This window comes from Felis catus, chromosome D1 (assembly GCF_018350175.1).
Source record: "Felis catus isolate Fca126 chromosome D1, F.catus_Fca126_mat1.0, whole genome shotgun sequence".
NCBI classification, from domain to species: Eukaryota; Metazoa; Chordata; class Mammalia; order Carnivora; family Felidae; genus Felis; species Felis catus.
Window position 1 is genome coordinate 65,465,187 of NC_058377.1, and position 19,691 is coordinate 65,484,877.

Consider the following 19,691-nt stretch of genomic DNA (forward strand, 5'->3'; position numbering starts at 1 on the left):
CAGACCCAAACCAAATTCCAGTGAAAAGAATTCCAGCTGAATGCCTCATCTTGGCAATTTTCAAGGTCTCTACTCCGAAAGCGTTGGGTGGGTGGAAAGCCTAAGCTACCTATATTTCCCACCCTGTTTCTCTTCTTGCTTTTCCATGAAATGTAGCAGAACTTTCTGCATGCAAACCTTGGGTTCCAACAGGAAAAACTAGTCACAGAATGACAGAAGAGCTGTAGGCAACAGACCAGAGCTATGAGCAAGCCTGGGTTGGCTTTTGCTGAGTTTCACCCCACCAATATCAGGATACTCAATCATATCTTAAGGGCTTCATACTAAATAGGAAAATGTTAAGATTCACCTAACAGTGGGGCCAAAAGCACTGAGCATTCTTTGCATCAGTGGGAACATGCACAGAGAGTCTGAACAGTTGGGTTACTGAAGAGGAAAGGTGAACAAGAACGATGACTAGGTATCTTCTAAGACCAGTCACACAGTTCAAGTTAGAGAACTTGATTTCAGGGGAGGTAAGTGACTCACACTAAAGCTAAACTCTTAATGAGGTACTCAACTCCCTACATGATGGTGTTTCATTCCTGATTGGCCTATCTCAGCCCTTCCCCCAGGAGAGAGAACTCTAGATAATGAATAAAGCCAAGGAACACATAGGGCTCTGGGCCCAAACAACTGTACACTGTTTATTGAGAACACCCGTAGATGGTGGGAAGGAGGGATGCCCTGTACCGCATCATGGCCACCACGGACTGGGAGCTGGGCCCAGAGATCACTGGCACAGCTGGGGGGTGGAGGGGTGGGCTTCCCATGACTCACTGACCATCACAAAGGTAGGAGGAACAAGAGAAGGCCAGACCTGAGAGCCTGGTACCATACTGCAAATGGGGATTGATTGGCCTTTGCCTTTCAAAAACAGAGGGTCAGGGGAGGGGGCTACTAGAAAAAAATAGAAACTCTAAGATTTAAAAAAAAAAAAAAAAAAAAAAAAGTCCTGTACAGAACAAGACAGCATCTGCACTCCAGGGCCCAAGACTGGCAGCAGGGACCTCAGGCAGGCAGGCCAGGAGCCTCCAGGGAAAGATCAGTGGTTCGGCTGAGACAGTCAGCTGCACATAATTGGCTAGTCGCCAGCACCCAGCCCCTTGGGAATATACAAATATTTACCAGATTCTCTTTGCTTGTTACAAAAAGAGATAAGAAAGCTTACAGCAGATTATTTACAAACAGTATCCTGGGATATCGTGAAGGCAGAGGTGGGCTGGCTTGGAAGGTGGGGTCTGTGGGGGCAGAGCAGCCACAGTTGGCCCAGAGGGTCCCAAGCTGGCCCCCTCCACAGGCTCCAGGCTCTGCAAGGCACTGGACTCTTACTGGGAAAGGGGCTTAATTCTTCTTGTGGAGGAACTTCATTTTGTTGCCTGTGGGTCAGAGAGGGCAAGAGTGAGAATGTTTCATTATCAATTCTTCCAATAGCCCTAACCCTCCCTCTCAGTGGGAGACAGGATTAGAAAGACTGGACTTCAGCTGTGACAGATCTGATTCAGGGCATTGAAAATATGCTAGAGCTCTAATTAGGGCACTGGTATCAATCACTGTGGGGCTATATGGACAAGCTATTTAGCTTCGTTGGCCCCAATTTCCCTTTAAACTGAGACATTCTATGATTCCATGATTTCATTGGCTGAGCTCTTTCAAGGGAGTGGAGGTTTTCAGAGAAGGACACTCTAGCACCTCGACTTCTGTAGACTCCTTTATGGCCTAGAGAAAAGCTCCCTGCCCCTAACATCCTCATATTCACTCAGGAAGGAGTACACTGAAAAAGACCTGATTTATGTAGGGATCTGTGGTTTCTCCTGGTTCTGCAGTTTGGTAAATGTGGTAAATGGTCTTGGAGCACTGGGCTGGGAACCTCTTCGCCAGGGGATCTCTTACTGTTCGGTCTACAGCCCCAATATAAATATGCAATGATGGTACTGGTTTAGAGAAGTTTGGACACAGCCTTCTTGCTGAACACCCATCTCATCAGTGACCATGCTTCTTACCCAAACCTCGGAGAAACTTATTCATCCCACTCTGTTCAGTGTCTGGGAGTTCCTCTAAATACTGCTCCACTCGCTGCTCAAAGAGGCCTGGGAAAGAGGAGGAACAGGGAAGAGAACAGTCATTGCAGGGAGGAAAGGGGAGGCCTATTGGAGGGGATCATGGGCACAGATCCCCAAAACGGAGAAACTGAAGATCTGCAATTATAATTTATGGCAGCATCTTGTTAGAATTCAGACTGTTTCATTGGAACTATAATTAATGACATCTCACTGTGTTCATTGCTGAAGCAAGAAGCCCTCAGTACCTTGGCTCCCAGTGCACATCCCTGGCCCTGAACTGTATTCCATAAGGCAAAGATGCCATTCCTGATTTCAGAACTGGGCACCTTCTCTAGTTGCTCTTAAATCACTCTACTATGTTGTTCCAAAAGATTTGTAAGACTAAATGGGCAGTAGTAGTGGATAGAAGAAATAACAACCCTGAGGTTAGACAGAAAGATCTTGATGAGATTTTATAAAAAAGGTCCTAGAGTGAGCTGAGCCTCTGAACGGCAGCTGCCACCAACCTCAGACAGAAAGCTAGCTCAATCTTCTCAAGGGCTTTTCCAACCTGTGATTCTCAGAACCCCCGAAATTGCTCAGTCTTGTCTTTTTCTCTGAGTAAGAAAGGCATCTGAGGAGGGGATGGGCAACCAATGGCATGCCACTCTTGGGTAGAGAGGAGTCCTACTCTCTAACCACGTGGCTCCAGCCTGCGCACAGTCTTGTGACAGCATCTACTGGGACAGGAGCAGAAGAGAGCTCCCTTGGCAGTTTCTATGAGAAGAAAGGAATGTTAGGAGGACTGGCCCTCGCTGATGACACTGAAGAGTTTCCATCACAGTACCTAACTATTCAGCCCTGTAGTAGCAGAAAACGTAGAGGAGAGGGCCCATAGCCCCCAACCCCAAGCTCTTCTGGCCTTACCCTTTGCACGACACTTTCTTAGCTCCCTGTCTTGGATGAAGCCAGCAAACATCTGAGACTCCATAAAAACCTCCAGAAAACGGCGGATGCTCTTGGAGGCCACAGACTTGCGGAAGGCTTCTCGCTGAAAGGCCCTCTCCCCCTTCTCACTCTGGGTCAGGAAGAGGGAGTAGTGCCCAACAGTCTCCACAAAGAACCGGATAAACACCTCTGACACCAGCCCATTGAGGGTATTACATTCTGGAAGAGAAAAGATAATCTTTGAGGTTCAGGTCAAGAATCTGTAATCTCCAACCTGCAACCCCACCCTCCAGCTGGTTTTGTCTCCCTCTCTCCCAAGAGAACTTCCAGCCAGAACCACTTATCTGTTTTTGAAACCTTATCTCTTGTGCTCCTGGCCTTGTAACTAGCCCCTGAGCTGGAAGATCAGAAATGATTGTCTGAACATGGAAGTTGGCAAATATTCACAAGTGAATGAGAGTGGAAATCAGAGACCAGAGGATCACTTTCCCCACACTCCTCACCCTTGGTGGTTTTCCTGGCTTCACAAGAAGAGGAAGTTACCTCCGTCTCCTGCAGGGGCTCAAGGCAAGGCCCCAGAGGGAGGAATAACTAGTTTTCTGTCAGCAAAAAGAGTCCTGTGGTTGCCACAGGTCTTTGGGTTTTCCTTCTCAAACCTCCTGAGGTAGAGAAGAATTAGAGGGAAGAGGGTAGCTTTATAGCCTGGGCCTCGCTAGAAGCGCCCCCAGTGTTGTTTATGTTTCTTTGACAAGACACCACAATACTTCTCTCCCCTTAGTCCCATTATTCCCTGAGCCCACTGGTAGTGGGGCTAGAGATTTCTAGGCTAGACTGAGACCAAGGTCCTATATCTGAAGCCTCATCAACCAGAAGGGTCTGGTGTGTAGAAACAGGGTCCCAGTACCATGAAGCCCAGACCCAGAGCAGAGCTGATCCTGCCCAGGGCAAGCCTCACTCACCATCATCAGAGTCACTGTCAGAGTCCTGGGAGATCAGTTCGTTCTTCCTCTCTAGAGCCTGCTCCAGAGCCGCCTGTAACTTCCTCGGTAACAGTGTGTCCTCATCATCCATCTATAGGAGAAGGAAAACACACAGTGATCATAATCACATCTGACACTGGCTGAGCACTTACTATATGCTAGGCCCTGTTTGAAGAACTTAAATATATAATTTTATTCATTCCTCCCAATAAACCTGATGCTGTTATCAACCTCATTTTATAATGAGAAGCTGAGCACAAAGAGAGGTTAAGAAACTTGTCCAAGGTCACATAGGTAAAAAGTGGTACAGTTGGTGGCATTCACTGGCCAGGACCAGTCAGGGGTTCCTCGCCCAGCACCCTGATCTCTAGTTCCAAAGTGGGAAGCAGAGCTGGTTCAGGGCAGGGAAACTGTGGCCCGGCTTGTGTCTCAGTTATAAGGCTAGGCTGTCCTTCCTGTTTCTGCAGTCTGGTTCCATGTCTGTCTGGACCTTGATGCCTGTACCCGGGAGTCACAGCTGTCAGTGGTGTGTAACATACTGTACATTCCCAGGGGGTACACCGTGGGCTATGCTCCTGAGTGGAGAGCCAGACTAGCAAAGGCTTTTTGAAGTTGACACGATGACTGCAAACCTTGACATTCCCTGGCATTTTCGGAGGCCTGGCCAAGACCATGCAGCTCAAAACTGGCAGAGCCAGAGCTCAAGTGTTTGGACTTCCAGGCCATGCTCTCCACACACCTACACTCCCGTCACACTGGATAATCCCAACCAGAAATGCAGATCCTGTTGGGGTCAAGACTTCTCAGATCAGCCTCTCCCCGCCTTTGTCTATTCTGTGAATATGGAACCCAGAGAGCTCAACAAAGAGGCTACGAAAGTTAAGCAATGTGTATAACAGTGCTGGGTGTTCTCCAGCCTGCATCAAACAAGCACCCACCCAGGGCAGGCCACATTCTGTGGTGTCCTGCTCTTACCTGTCGGATGAATCGGTCAGAACCCAGATTCACCATCAGTGCCTAAGAGAAAGAGTCATTAGTGGCAGTGATGCAAGGTGTGAGTCCCTGCAATGCCCTCCCCAGGCCTCCAGACCTCCTGGACTCCCAGAGTCAGACAATAGGAATAACTCCAGTCAGGGACAGACCACCCAGGGAGAAAGGATAAGAGCTGGGTAGAGAGGCCCAGAAGCCACAAGTGAGAAGGTCCCAGTGGTCTTTCTCCCTTTTTTCCCCCCTCCGCCCCTCCCTTCTGGGAGTTTCTGTTCCTTCTGTCCCTTCCTTCCTCCCCTCCTTGCCCAGCTGGCTCCCCAGGTGGCCCACCTCCTCCACAGGCAGCTCCTTTAGTTTGGGGAGGGAACTGGAGAGCAGGCCAACCAGGAAGGGTGTGGGACAGCAGACGATGTCAATCATGGAGGCCGGAAGGACAGGAATGAAGGTGTGCTGCCAGGAGAAGGGGTAGAGCAAGGCCACCACAGCATGGGAGCAGCTGGAGAGGGTACTGGTAGACAGACAGAGACAAAGCACCTGAACCCAGGCCCAGCACCTTCAGTGAAGGGGAATTAGAGCCTGCTATGGGTTCAAAACATCCTTTTATAGGTTAAACCTCCCAGTGCAACACAAGTGCTAATGGAGTTCAGGTCTGGGTCTGCCCCTGCAGGCTGGTGAAGACCCCACATTCCCACCACTCAGGGCCTCAAGGACACTGGTACCGCCCTCTGTGGGACTCTACCTAGGAACAGTGATTAAGGTATAGCAACACTTGAACACACAAAGGACTCACCTACATACCCCAAGGGCCACACTAACGTACAGATAGGCCTAACTTAGAGAGGGAGTATCAGCTCAAGCCAGGGAGTATGAGGATAAGGCAAGCAAGAGTTGATCACAAATTCATAATGTGGAAGAACTAGAAAGCCCTCATAGGTCATCTTATCAATTCCACATTTTACAGCTGGGGCCACGGATATGAAGGGTCGGTTTCATAAGTCGCCGACCTAGGACACAACCAGTTGTCCCATCTCCCAGTCCAGTGTTACTTGACTACTCTGCCCTCTATCCTAACCCCCCCTCCCTAATTGCAAAAAGTGGTCTGACTGAGGACCCCTGACTGAGGTGAGGCACCTGGCACCATTCCACCAAGCTGAGAAAAGTGTCCGCTCCCACCTTTCCTCACCTAAGGTCTCAGTGGGGCCATCCCTCTCTCAGCCTAGAAGGGGCTCCAGGCCTCTAGACCCAGCAGCACTACAGGGCCGGCTATCAGAGCAGAATGACCAGTGCAAGACAGGGAGGAAGAGCTGCAGGGTGCTAGCTGGAAGGAAGTGTATACTCCCCACGTGAAGGGCCGGTGTGGGGCACTGGTAAACACAGGAGATCCACCCGGCTTGAACAACCCACCTGTTGGGAGGAAAATCAAAGGCTCTCCCCTAGGGACCATATTATAGATGAGAAGGCAGAGGCCTGCAGTCAAGTTCAGTCTTAAACCTGACTTTCCCACTCTGACCCGCTGCCTCTATTGGTCCCACCTATTAGCCATAATAGACTCTACTTGATCAGATCCAGCAGGGATTCTCTCCCTTTCCTAATGCCCCACCAGTAGGAGAACACGGTTCAATCCATGACAGAAGCAAACCCCCTCTTACAGAAGGATCTTTGGATGTTCACAAGTATTTTGTCACCCAGTGCCTTGTCTGGCTCTCCTGCCACCCTATGGACACCTAAAATAGTGCTGGGCCTTGAGGAAGAGACCCAGGTGTCCTGACTCTGACAGCCCTTCCCTTGGGGACAACAGCTCCCCACATGGTGAGGAGAGCCATCCAGAAAAGATGTAGAAAAGGGCTGTCTCAGGTTGGAGGGACACACTGATCTCCACAATCCCCTCCAATGAGCCTGGGTCTTTGGAGGCAGAAGGTTTTATATAACCCCTAGGGCTGATCACTGCAGAACCTGTGTATATACATAGTGCATCCCTCCCATATACTCAGACATAAAACTAGACCAGAGGGATAAAGGATTTGTGGAAAACCTAAAATGTGAGCAATGGAACATGAGCTGGCTGGACTTACTGAGCCCTGACCCAGTTCAGGCCTGCATGCCATCGCTGGACTGCCTACCCTGCCCCTCTCCAGTCACAGGCAGACCCTGTGCATGATAGACATCTTTTCTAAGATCCAAGAGTGGCAGAACTTGAATGCTGAGCCAGGCAAAGAACAGAGCCTTGGGGTACTTTCCTTCCAGAATGGTGCAGGAATGTGCTCAGAGGCAGGGGCAGCCACAGAAAACAACAGCTCTATTCAGAGCCCTAGTGGAGCTGGGCTATGGGTGGGGGTGGCAAAGATGAGGCCCTGCCCTGAGTGAGGGAATGGAACCTTCAGGAAAAGAAACCTCAGGGTCCAGCCTTCATTAGGGACACCAAGCTCTGGCCAGAGCAGAACCACAGCTGGCAAGCCAGTGGCTTTGCTGATGGATAGTGAACCAGGGGGCAGAGAGGTAGCAGATAGGGGCCCCATGGAGCTGCTGTACCTGGCTAGTTCCAGCTGCTGGGCTTGGTCCCTTCCTGAGGACCTGATGGGCCCACAAGATACAAAGAGCTGTGGGATAAAGAAACACTGAGACTGGGGCAGGAAGTGAGGGGCTGTTTTCATTTCTAAGGCTGGCCTTCTCTGGAAAAGTCAGCAGCCCTGGCATTTCCTCCTCTTCCTTCTCCTGGGCCAAGGGTGGGCCTGGCTTCCTGCCCCAGTGTCCTGTGAGGGCATTTAGGGGCTCCTTTCTCCAGCTCTCCTCAGTAGCCCCTCACACAGACAGAAAGACCCCAGGGAGCCTGGGCCTACTGAGGACCAACCAGAAAGAGGATTTTCCTTTTCTCCCCCTCCTATTAGCACCTGGCACGTGGTATGGCACAAAGCAGGTAGGTTAACAAATGTCCAAATGACTGAATTAATTCTACCCATCTAAAGAAACCACTTCTTCCTGTGATGGATTCTGTGACCAAAAAAATACACAATGTGTTGCCAAGATCTCATCCTTTCCCTGCCTGTCCACTCCCCACACATACTCTATGGTTTAAATATTTGTGCCCAAAATTCCAATGCTGAAATCCAAAACCCAAATATGATAGTGTTAGGAGGTGGGGCCTTTGGGAGGTACTCAGGTCATGAGGGTGGGGCCCTCATGAATGGGATGCATGTCCTTATAAAACAGACCCATAGAGCTCCCTCGCCCCTTCCACCACATGAGGACACAGTGAGAAGGCACGAGCTGTGAACCAAGAAGCAGGCCCTCACCAGAACACAACCGTGTTGGTGCCCTGATCTTGGACGCCCAGCCTTTAGAACTGAGAAATACATTTCTGTTGTTTACAAGCTACTCAGTCTGGTATTTTGTCACAGCAGCTTGAATGGACTGAGACATTTTCTTTTAAATCCTGACTGCCTAGAAGAGTTCAGCTCCTTCCACAACACCCCTCCCATGGCCACAACCAGATCTTGGCATCTAGAACTTCTCTACCTGTAAAATCATAAATGTCAACATTTCTGACCAAGACCTATGATCCAACCAGCTCTTTTCTTACTCACCCTAAACCAGCTGCCCTGCCTCACAGGCACCTCCTGTCTCTGGACATTTTTTCCCTTTCCTAGTTTGACTAGACAACCTTCCTGCAACCAGTCTCCTCCCCAGCACCCTCAGTGCCTCACCTTGTCCTTCTCCACAAATCCCCAAGTGCCTGGCCCTGAGTCATGCCAATCAATTGTCCTCTGCAGGTGATGCCCTAACTGGTTCCTCCCTGGGGGGCTCAGCATTACTCCTCCTACCTCTAGTCAGTGCCCTTGGCCCTTCCTCACAGTGGTTCTGCCTAGAATTCATACCTCTCCTCAAACTCAGCATCCCACAGAGATGGCCTTGCCTGCCCTTTCAGAGGAAGTGCAGCCATCAGCCAGAAATCTCCTTACTCTACCTTTCTCCATAAAATGTATCTGTATCTGCACACTTGGCTGGGGCAAAAGAACAAATGTCCCACCTCTTCCCTCAGGCCAAGTCCTCCCTTGGGTTCTCAATCCTACCACACCAATACCACAGTAGCTGGCATATACCAGGGCTCGTAAATACATGTCAGATGAATTAGTGGATGTGCCTTCCCCCTCTTCTTCCCCTTACCCTGCTGGGCCTTACCTGAGCTTATCTGCCACAAAAATGACCCGACGCTCCAGCAGCAGCGAGGCAAAGATTCGGATGAGCTGGCGCACACTGAGACAGGTAAAGAGGCACTCAAAGTCCACATGCTCCAGCCGGGAGTCCATGGGCCGCCGCAGCTCTAACACCTGCAGGAGAGCAAGGGGGAAAGTGGGTCTAGGCAGGCCAGGTGGGTGTCACACCGGGTCCTATACAAAGTGACAGGCTGGAGGTTTCTCTCCCCACCTTCCCTTTTCCAGGTCTCTAATCTACCCCACCATGCAGTAAGACCCAGTCTCTGTCTCCTCTCAGACCACAGTACTTAGTCACCTATCCTCTGAGCACTGGGGCAAACTGGATGATGAAGGAGGCTCCAGAAGGAAGGAGTTGATGGGCCATCCATCAGGCTCTCAGGAAAAGGAGGAGAGGTGACTATTCTTACAGATAAGGAGAATGAGGGGACCACACAGCTTTATCTGTGGGGTACCCCCCGCCCCCTTGTCCATCTCCCCAAACAAAGGCCTTGGCATCCACGCTGACCAGACCCCACAACCAATTGCTGCTCCCCAGGCCCTAGGAAGAGCAGCATCTCTGTATCCCTGACTGCCACCTCTTGAAAGCCAATGCTAGTGTCCTTGTTGTCATGTCCTCTCCCTTTCCTGTTAGAGTTTCCTTCCAGAGGTCATGTTTGTCCTACCATTCTGGCCTCTGTCTCTGCCAGCCTGTCTAATCTCTCTGCCAGTGACAAGGAAAACACAAGGAAAGGGCTGGCTATTCCACAACAGTGCCAGGAAGCAGGACTTTCTGTATCTGGGCCAGACCTAGCTGTCCTCCCTCCAGGGTGCTGCAAGGCCACTCCCAAGGTCACTGCTGTGGCACAGAAAGCCACTTCCCTGAGGGCAATCCAAAGGGTGAAGGATAGCAATTGACCCTAGCTGTGAGAGCAGGAGAAACTGCTGATGCCCAGGCCATACCAAAGCAGCTGTCACAGGGACCTGCAGAGTCTCCTCAGTCTCTCAGCGCATGCGGGCAGCAAGGAGGTGCAGGCCTCCTGATAAGCAGGGTGAAAAATGAATTCCCTCTTAGATCCCCTTTAGAGCCCCATATCATCTCATGTATTTCTCAGGGTCTAAGCAAGGGAAGTTCAAAGTCCTAGCTCAGTACTCATCTCTCCAGGTCCCAGAGACCTGGCACAAGCTGCCCTAGCGATGGGTGCATGCTATCTTTCTCACCGGATGGTGAACTCCCAGAAGGCCCAGTGGTGAGCACGATGCCGCGCACACACAAGGAATCCCATACCACAGTTTCCCCAGAGGCCCCCGCACCCCACTTGTGCTTGCCCCACCCCAGAAGTCACAGTGACGCTCTCCTACGCCGCTCCACCCCCAGGAGTCTGCGTGCGGTCCAGCAGGCTCTGCTCTGCAGCGCAGCTTCACACTCCCACTACCCCCTGGGGTCCCTCCAGGGTGTGAGAATGCACAAAAGCAGCTCATGGGGCCTGAGCCTCCTCTCACTCACCCCTGCCCTCGAAGGTCACAGTCCAGCGGGGCTGACTGAGTCTAAACAACCACAGCTGTGAGATTGGTGTCAGAACGGAGGAAGCTACGCTTCACATCTGTACGGGGGCCCAGAGGGCCCAGAGGAAGGGCGAGACCCCAGCTGAGACAGGAAGGGGTCAAGGCAGTGGCTCAGAGCACAAGATACTTCACTTGGGCCGTCTAATGAGAGAAGGGAAGAGTGTTCAAGGCAAAAGGAAGCAGGGTTCAGTGACAGTAAGCAATTCAAGTCAGAGTGCTGAGAAATGAGGCTGGTGAGGGTGGGGCCATCCCGAAGGGCTCTCAGGCAGGCTGCTGGGATCTCCCATCAGGGCAAGGCTGGCCATCTTGCGCCAGACCCCTCAAGAAGCCTAAAGTCCCTCCAAACGAGGGTGGTTGAAAAGAGGCCAAGAGAAAGCCCTGAAATGGCATTTGCGCCACCGGCAGTACCCTGTGTTTCTACAGTCAGACCCTCTCCCACTCTGCAGCAACTAAGCCATTTCTTCTTCCCTCTGCTAGAACCCAGCACCCACCTCTCACTCTCAAATGGCCTTCTTTTCCATTTTGAGAAAACCGAAGCCGCCAGAGGAGAATCCACAATCTATGAGCCATGGCCCTTCCTGCCAACCCACAAGGAATTGCCTATTTCTCCTAATGAAAGTCAGTCCCTCCCCGGATCCCACAGCCCTGCCACCTCCTGGGCGACAGAGGGTCCTCTCCCTCCCTGCTTCTTTCACCTCTGCCTCAGCTGGGCCATTCCCACCAGCCTCAAGACAACCATCTAGAGCCCCCTTTCAACCACTGACTGTCCCCTTCCCTAGTTCTCTTCATCACCAAGCGTCTTGAAGAGATGTCCATGTAGTTTATTCCCACTTTCTCACTCCAATTCACTTCTCTACTCAATCCACTCAGGCGTCTGGGTCCCTGGCCCCAGCTCCACTGAAATCCACTCTTGTCATTGCCATTCCTCATGGCATCTTGCCATTCCTCACCCTGACCTCACCTGATCACCCCTTCCTTCTGGAGATGCCCCCTTCTTGGCTTCCAAGCCACGGCCTGCTATTCTTCCTGTCTTCTCACTCCTGAGGGTGGCTACTCTTCCGCTGCAGGACCCCTAAATGTTGGAGTTCCCCAGGTCTGAGGAGGATCTTCTCTCGGGTGCCTCACAGGTATCTTAAACAACACGTACAAGATCCACTTCCTCCTCTTCCTCTTCAGAGCCTGCTCCCCCTACAGGCAGCACTCCATCATCTACCCTGTCACTCAAGCGAGAAAGCTGGGAGTTAGCCTTAAAATCTCCCTAACATTTATTTCCACTCAAACTGGTCCTAATTCTAAAACACATCTCAACTCCACCTACTTCTCCTCATTTTTCTACCACACCTTAATCCTAGCTACTATCATCTCTTGCCTGTAATACTATACAGGAGCTTAGCTGGTCTCCCTGTTTTCACTCCCATCCATGATCTCCATAGCAGCCAGAGTGAGCTTTTAAAAGAACATCTCCGATCTTATAACCCTGCTTTAGATGACATCCAAAATCCTCACCTTGGCCTAGCAGGCACACTGTGACGTGGCCCTTGCTTCCTATCACACCCTGCTCACCACCCTTTAGACCATCTCGACCTGTTTTCAGTTCCTTGTCACTTTCCCAACATAAGCCTTTGCCCGCGCCATTCCCTCTCTACCTGGAATAACCTCCCATCCACACCCTTCTCTTTCAGTCTCCCTCCTCCACTTCATTTAGCTGACTCTACTCACCTTAGTCGCTTCTTCAGAGGAGGCCTTCCCTAGCCCCCCAAACCTAAAGCAGATCCCCTGTTACACACTCTCACTCCTGTGCTTGCACTTGGCACTTAACACTTTAGAAACTGTCTATTTAAACGCATGTGTATGTATTTACTATTGGTCTCTCCCACTAGATTACGAACCCCACAAGCTCAGAGCTGTGTCCCACGTCAACTTCATGACTGCTCCCAGGTGTGGCGCGATCCCTGACTGTGAGAAAACATTACCAGGAAATCCCTGATGAATGAATTAAAGGAGGGCAGGTGGAATGCAGTGGAGTCCAAGCAGGTCAGGGAAGGCCCCCTTGCAGCTGCAGGGAGTTGGGCCCCAATTACAGTTCTGTCATTCACTTCTCCAGTCCCTACTGATTAGGTGCACACACATGGAGAGCAAGGAAGGGGCCATGCTCTGCCCCTCCTGGGGACTGCAGCATTGGCTCAGCAGGCCTTGCTCCAGCCCCCATCCATCGTGTGAGAGAACAGGCAGCAGAAATCCCTACCTCATTGCCAGCACCTGGAAGAAATGTCTTCACTTTGATGGTCTTCCCCGGGGCAGGGAAGGGCGACTCCATGAGACTTCTCATGAAGGGATAGACCAAGGCGGCAGAGATCCCACGCCGGCGCTCCACCTCATCGAGGACCTGTACCCACCACCAGCAGTCCAAAAAGGAAGGGTATCAGGGCACTGCCCTTTCCCTACCTCCTGGGCAGAGAAGAGGGTGGCCTGGCACCTGACCAGCTGGGGCCAAAAGCTGGGGGACAGGAGGACTGTCTCACCAGCAGATTTACACTCTACCCTTCCTGCTTCCCTTGCACTCAATGACTGCTCTGCTCATTAACTCATCCTTGCCTCACACCCAGGAGCTGGGCAAAGGAAACACCACTTGGGAGTTGGGTCCCTGGGCACTTTGCTTCCCCAAGGACTCTGGCTCTTCCCATGGCCTAGGGACAGCTATGACACTGGCAGACCAGGCTGGTACAAGGAGCTGGGGAGATGCCAGCTGGACAGCTGGGAAGTCAGGCTTGAGAACAGGAAGGAGTCAGAGAGCCTGCTCTATTGCTCTTGCATTCTCTTTCTCTCGAGCTCACTCACTCACACACACAGGTGGTTTTCTCATCTAAGCTGGCTGCTGATACTCCTAAGGGAGCTGTCCGCTGGGGGAAAGGGGAGGGAAGTAAGCCGGAGCCCTCTTACCTTGGAAAACAAGCCGAAGCAGCCAAGGCGGCTGATGACACAGTATACTTCTGGCAGCCGAGGCCCTTTCCCACTTGGCTGGGTCGGGACGAGGCAGAGGAGAGAGAGACAGATACAGAGAATGCATGATGACCACATCTGGCTGCTTTTCCTTGGGAACTGAAGACTAAGGACTGCTCTCCTAGTGGAAGACTCCAAGACCCCACTAAACCTCTACTCAACCAGGCCCCAGGTCTGGAAAGGCTGACACTCCTGGGGGGCAGGCTTCAGCCTCTGCTGGGTCTTCCAGCCCAAGGTGCCAGACTCCTGCTAAGCTCCTTCCAGGAGGACACAGACAGAGACTGGCAAAGGATTAAGCAGTATGGCAGAAGCTTTAGGGTGACTCATAGATTTACATCTCTAAGGCTGGGAATCCAGAGGACGCAATGATAACGAGAGGGACTTGTGTACATTCTTAGGAGCAAGCCGTGTAGTCCTCTGCGGCTCACAGGGGACATTCTAAAACATTCCTATTCTAGATTCCCCTTTCCTTCCTTCCTTGATCCACCCCATTCTAGTAAGGCAAACTGAAAATAGATAAGGGCAGTAAAGTACTATTTACTGAATATTTACCATATGTGAATCCTGGGCTTGGTACCTGACAATACCTTGTGACTCAGGCACTATCATCTGCATTTTATAGATGAGTAAACTGAGTTACAAAAATATTAAGCCATTGCCCAAGGGCATGCATCTAAAAGTCATGGAGCCAGGAGTCTCTTTTGGCCTCTGATTTGCTGTCTTATCTCTAAAGCATGCTGCCTTCTGACAGGATAGAAAGGAAAGGGACACAAAGACACAATAGAGGTATGCTACCAGCGGTGAACGAAGGAAAAAGGAGACTGAAAAGGTGACTGGCTGGAGGAGATGTGCATTAAGAGCTCCCCGGACCTGGAGACCCCAAATGCAGGCTGGGATGAGTCCACAGGAGTCTACTTCTCCAGCCAGGGGCTGGCAGGACTCTGTGGCTGCCTCTGGCTCAGAGGCCTGAGTGCCTGGCAAGGCCAAGTAGGGAGGGAGCAGAGCAGCAGGTGCTGGCCCCTCATGCAGGCTGCTAAGCAAATGCAGATGGGTCTATTTCAGTTTCCAAACCTGCTGGCCACACGTCACAGATCTAAAGAGAAGGCAGAATCTGTTTTTGTCCATATTAGGCCTGAAACTCGCTCCTCTCTCTTTCCCTCTCCCCCGCCTCCCCTAAAGCCCCAAGTGATTAAATCAAGTATGTGGGATTTGGGTTAGAATCATTGTGTCCAATCTACAGGAATGCCGAGCTAGTGCCAGCCCCCTTGGCAGGGACCCAGCCCAGGCCCTCTCTGAGCACGCCAGGACAAACACGCTCTTCCCTGGGGGCAGCAGGCCCGCTGCAAAGGAGAGGCTCTGCTCCATCACTATTCCTGCAAAGGCAGCCTTTGGAACATTCCTCTCCAGGCCCAGGTGAACCTGGGGCATGCTGGACTCTGCCTGGCTCCCCACCTGGCATCCATACTGCTCCACATTCCCTTAGCCCTACTCACTGGGCATTCAATATTCAAATACCCCTTCCCCCCGGACTACCCTTTGGGGTGATCCAAGAATATCAGACTTGGTATTCAAGAACTTAGGGTCAATCCTGGCTCTGTCTCTCACTGGCTGTGTGACCCTGGGCAAGTCATTCCATTTCTTAATCTATAGAACTGACATAATAATACCTCATGGACTATTAAAAGGATCAAAAAAGATGACATACTTAAAGCATCTAGCCTAGAACATAATAGGTCCTAAATAATAATTCATTCCCTTTGTCTTCCCTTCTATGTTGGAAGTTCTACCTCCTCTACTAGACTATCTAAAATTCCTTGAGGATTGGGTTGGATTCATGTCTAACTCATCTTGTTGTGCCTTTAACATGCTGCCTGACCCTCAACAGGAGTATGGTACGTGTTTCAGAATGAATGAATGAATGAATGACCCAGAATCCATCGTTTGGGGTCCCTCCTATACAGTACCTTTGCCTAAGACTGGCATCTAGTGAGTCCTTGTCCCACTAAGGCATGGGGACCCTTAAACACTGCTGACACCCCAAACCAACAACATCCCTAGTGAACTTCAGGGAGGAGTGTAACAGGACTCTCTTTACCTTACCTCAGTCTATTTCTCAGAACTACGGGAAGGGGTTTGGGGAAGGGCTTCTCTCTATACAACATGGCTTATATTTTCAAAACCTTCCCTTTCTCCTGTGTTCAAGGCATCTCTCCCAGAATCCCAGGGAAGGTACTGCTCTGTCCCTCCTCAGCCTCCAACACTATCAGACCACAGACAGGATTCTTCCTCACATCAGGCTGGCCAGTATGGGCATGAGGAAGGTTGTCCTCCACCCCTGTCTGATGCACACACATACTGCTGAAGTGATATGACCCTTCAATCTAGCATCAGCAATCAGAGCCCAGAAGCCCGAGGGAAATGAATGAGAAGAAAAAGTGTAGGAAAGTTAAAAACATATGACAGCCCAGTAGAAGGTGATTCACTCTCTCCTCTTATTGCAGATTATCTTAGATCCTGGGGCCTGATGAAAGGGGTCATTCTGAGTCCTGCCATCCCAGGAGTGCCTCCTCCTTGTGAGTGTGTGAGACCGTGTGTGTGTGTGTGTGTGTGTGTGTGTGTGTGTGTGTGTGCACGTGTGCTCTGCAGTGGCATCATGGAGCATACGAGGAAGCAGAATGTAGGCTCTCATACAAGCTAGAGTTGAAGAAGATGCATGCACACACACTTATACACACATGTGGCCCAGCCCCACAAGGACTGAATGGCCCTACTCACCAGTAAGCGCCTGCAGTAGCCAAAGCGTCTGCTGCCATCTTCCCCAGTCAGCATGAAAGAGAAAGTCTCACTGGAATAGGGAGGGGTCTGGCATCAGGGAAGCATCAGAGGACCCAGGAAATAGCACCCAAGAAGAGGGAATGCCCTCCCAAGGAGGGGTGAAGGGCTAGGTTGCTGTAAGAGAGCAGGCTGGGACTTGGGTGTGCCCCATGCAGTTGCCCCTGCTATGGAGGTAAAGGAGATTCTGCCCCCTCCTGCCTCGAGCCAGACCAGGCCAGGCCTCACCTGCTATACTCTGACACAGGAAGCCAGTCCTTGGCATCAGGGAAACAAAACTGGGGAATGGCCTTGAGCCTCTCCTCTGCCTCCCGCATCTGCTTGGTGGGTCGGTCCAGCTATGGGGAGAGAAATATAGGGAGAGATAGACAAGAGAAGACGTGGATCCTGGAGGTGGTGGGGGGTGGCTGAGAAGCGTCTCCTCCCCTGAGAGCTCTAGATGGCATCCTACCAACTGGCATGCTTCTGCTTCTCAGCAATCCTGTTCCCATTCCCGATTCTTACAGCGAGGTCTGGGTGTGGGCTGAGTCATCACTTATTCATTCAATATGTGCCAAATGAGCGCTTTTCTGTGGCACCTGGCCCTGTGTCATGCTCTGAGGCTACCGATGGAAAACAACATGGGCAAGGTCCCTGTCCCTGCACATTCTAGTCAGGAGGGTGAGATACTCAACAACAAAATTTCAGAGGGTGCTGCAAAGGAAATAAATAGGGAGATATGACAGACAGAACCAGGCAGGGGAAGGGATATCTTAGGTATTTGGAAAGATCTCCTGGAAGAGGTACTATATGGGCAGAGAATGAGGAATGAAAAAGAGCTGGCAGCCATGTGCAGAGCTGAAGAAAGAACATTCCAGGCAGAGGCAGAGAGAAAGGAGGCCAGGTTGGCTGGCTGGTGATGGGCAGAGAAGGTGTGGTAAGAGGGAAGGTAGGTAGGGGATGGGGAGGGACAACTCATTGGTACAGGGTTTCTTTTTGAGGTGATAAAAATGTTCTAATTGTACAACTCTGAATATACTAAAAGTCATTGAACTGTATACTTTAACTGGCTGAATTATACAGTATGTGAATTAGGTCTCAATAAAATGGTTTAAAAAAAAAAGAAATAAAATAGTAGAAGTACCTGGGGGCCCTTCCTCAGGCCCTTTGCCAACCTTATAAAAAATTTGGATTTCATTCTAAGCATACTGGGAGGTGTTCTCTCCACCCTCATGCTCTGAACAAGCACTGACCCAAACCCACACCCCCTGAAGCCCTCTGTTCCCTGCTGGCTAGCAGGATCTATGCTCAGGGCTGTCGCAGTGAGGGGAGTGACTGCAGCAGGACCAGGATCTCTCTTGCTGCACAGATGGGCCAGGAAGACAGAAGGTGCTAGAGGAGGGGATGGGAGGAGGGAGAGATGGCCTCACCTTGGGAAACTGGTAGGAGACTTCAGGGAGGTAGGTGTTTCGAGATGGCTTCTTCTTGAGGGACACCACCACAAAGTACTCAAAAAGCTCCCGCTCTTGCCACTCGAGCAGTTCCAGCTCCAGGGTCCGATAGCTGGGCGCACGCTTCAGCATCGACTGGATGTGGACTAGGCGCTGTGTGTGGGCTGGGGGCAGGTCACAGGTCAGGGGACAGGCAGGCTGGACCCTCACAGATTCCACATCAGCCTCCCTCTCAGGCTCTGCCTCTGTGGACCATCTCTAAGTGCGGGAGCCTGGTCTGATGCCCTGTCCAGGCAGGTTTTGGGGGAGAAGTGGCAGGAGCAATGTATCTACGCCTGTGCAAAAGCCATACCCTGCCTCAGGGAGCTACTACTGGAGCCTCTGGAGGCTGGGCTGGGGCTGGCAAGACTGCTTGAACCCAGCAAACCCAGGCGTGTATCACTGCGCCTATCTACCTCTGCCTAGTGTCAACATGAGAAAACGTGGACCTCCATGGAGGCTTCATCCTGGACCCCTCTCAAGAGTCCTTGGACCTGGACCCTTTGTCCCAGTTTCCTGACCCAAAGTCCACTTGCCCACATGCCTGGGGGAACCAGTAGAGAAGGGAAGGAAGGAGCTAGGTTCCACATACTGTAACCATCCAGGAAAGTCTAGGCAGGTTTCCCAGTAGAGAAAGAACAGACATTTGTCCAAGGCTTCCGGAACAGGAAGTTCCCAAAACCTTTTCAGGGAGGTGGCAGGCCTCCTCTCTATGGATATGGGGGGTGAGTGGCTTTGGGGCCTCCAGAGGACCAGTTTTCCTCAGACCGTGGGCACGTTTCTTAAGCCAGAAGAGGTACTTGCAATCTTCTAAACCCACCTCTAAACCTCCAGATTTGCAGCATTTACCAGGCAAATCTAGCACCTAACTCTCGGGGACGACACCTTGTGGAAGTCCAGGTGAAGGGGGCTGTCTGAGTTCAACTTGGCAGGGCTGCCTTGCACGCAGTAGGAGAGGCTCCCCTATAGTTCCTTGCTCTGTTGGCTGCTATCCTGCCTGCCTGTTGCCTCTCCAAAGCAGGCCAAATGGGGACGTTGGAACTATATGTGTAGAGGGAGGGGGGCGAGTCCCTACAGAGAGGGCTGGGAAGGGGTTCCGTGTTCTTGGGGAGCCACACCTCACCTTTGAACCTGTCGTCAGAGTCGCTCTCGCTCTCACTATTCTCATCTGGAAAAGTAACAGCAGGTGTGCACGCTTGCTGAGCCACCGCCCCACAGCCAATGTTCTCCATGCCCCCCTCCCAGCTATCCTCACAAGGGATGGATCATACCTAGTCTGGGCTTCTATGGGCCCAGGGTCCCCTGAGTTCAAACTGAAGGTGCTAACTGCTATACAAACCCCTCTCCACCCAGTCCTGATCTGGGGAAAGCTGCTGAAGGCTGAGCTGGAGGCTGAACCAGAAGAGAGGCCTATAGGTCTGGAACACAGGGCTTGCCTGCAGGACGCGAAGATTTGAAATGGGAAACAGACCACAGAGCTCTATAAGCCCGGCCTTTCCTTTTGCCAGAAGCAGATTCCCACACCCACCTCCCTAATCAGGGCCGTGCAGCCCAAAGCCTGAACTAACCCATCCCATGGCTTCCTTCCCTCTTTGGCCCTCCCCTTCTATGTGCTACTTCTTGGCAGGACTCTACCCTCCT

At 51.5% G+C, this 19,691-nt stretch overlaps 1 protein-coding gene across 9 annotated transcripts in view; it reads right to left on the minus strand.

Moving 5' to 3' along the window:
* Positions 1–660: 660 nt before the first annotated feature.
* The window catches only part of DENND2B (DENN domain containing 2B), a 179,139-nt gene continuing 160,108 nt past the window's right edge, over positions 661–19,691 (minus strand). For 7 of the 9 annotated variants that reach the window (XM_045038931.1, XM_019812031.3, XM_045038929.1 and 4 more), the window contains 13 exons: positions 19,174–19,218; positions 17,991–18,175; positions 16,810–16,919; positions 16,525–16,594; positions 13,690–13,767; positions 12,995–13,135; positions 9,173–9,321; positions 5,327–5,504; positions 4,985–5,026; positions 3,989–4,100; positions 3,009–3,248; positions 2,043–2,129; positions 661–1,418 (listed from right to left, as the gene is read on the minus strand). In XM_045038931.1, the coding sequence (XP_044894866.1) occupies positions 1,384–1,418; positions 2,043–2,129; positions 3,009–3,248; positions 3,989–4,100; positions 4,985–5,026; positions 5,327–5,504; positions 9,173–9,321; positions 12,995–13,135; positions 13,690–13,767; positions 16,525–16,594; positions 16,810–16,919; positions 17,991–18,175; positions 19,174–19,218 (1,472 nt within the window). In that variant the 3' untranslated portion in view covers positions 661–1,383. Of the gene's footprint in view, positions 1,419–2,042; positions 2,130–3,008; positions 3,249–3,988; positions 4,101–4,984; positions 5,027–5,326; positions 5,505–5,531; positions 7,594–9,172; positions 9,322–12,994; positions 13,136–13,689; positions 13,768–16,524; positions 16,595–16,809; positions 16,920–17,990; positions 18,176–19,173; positions 19,219–19,691 lie in introns of those variants that run through there. The other 2 variants (XM_045038928.1, XM_045038932.1) reach the window with 2 other exon arrangements.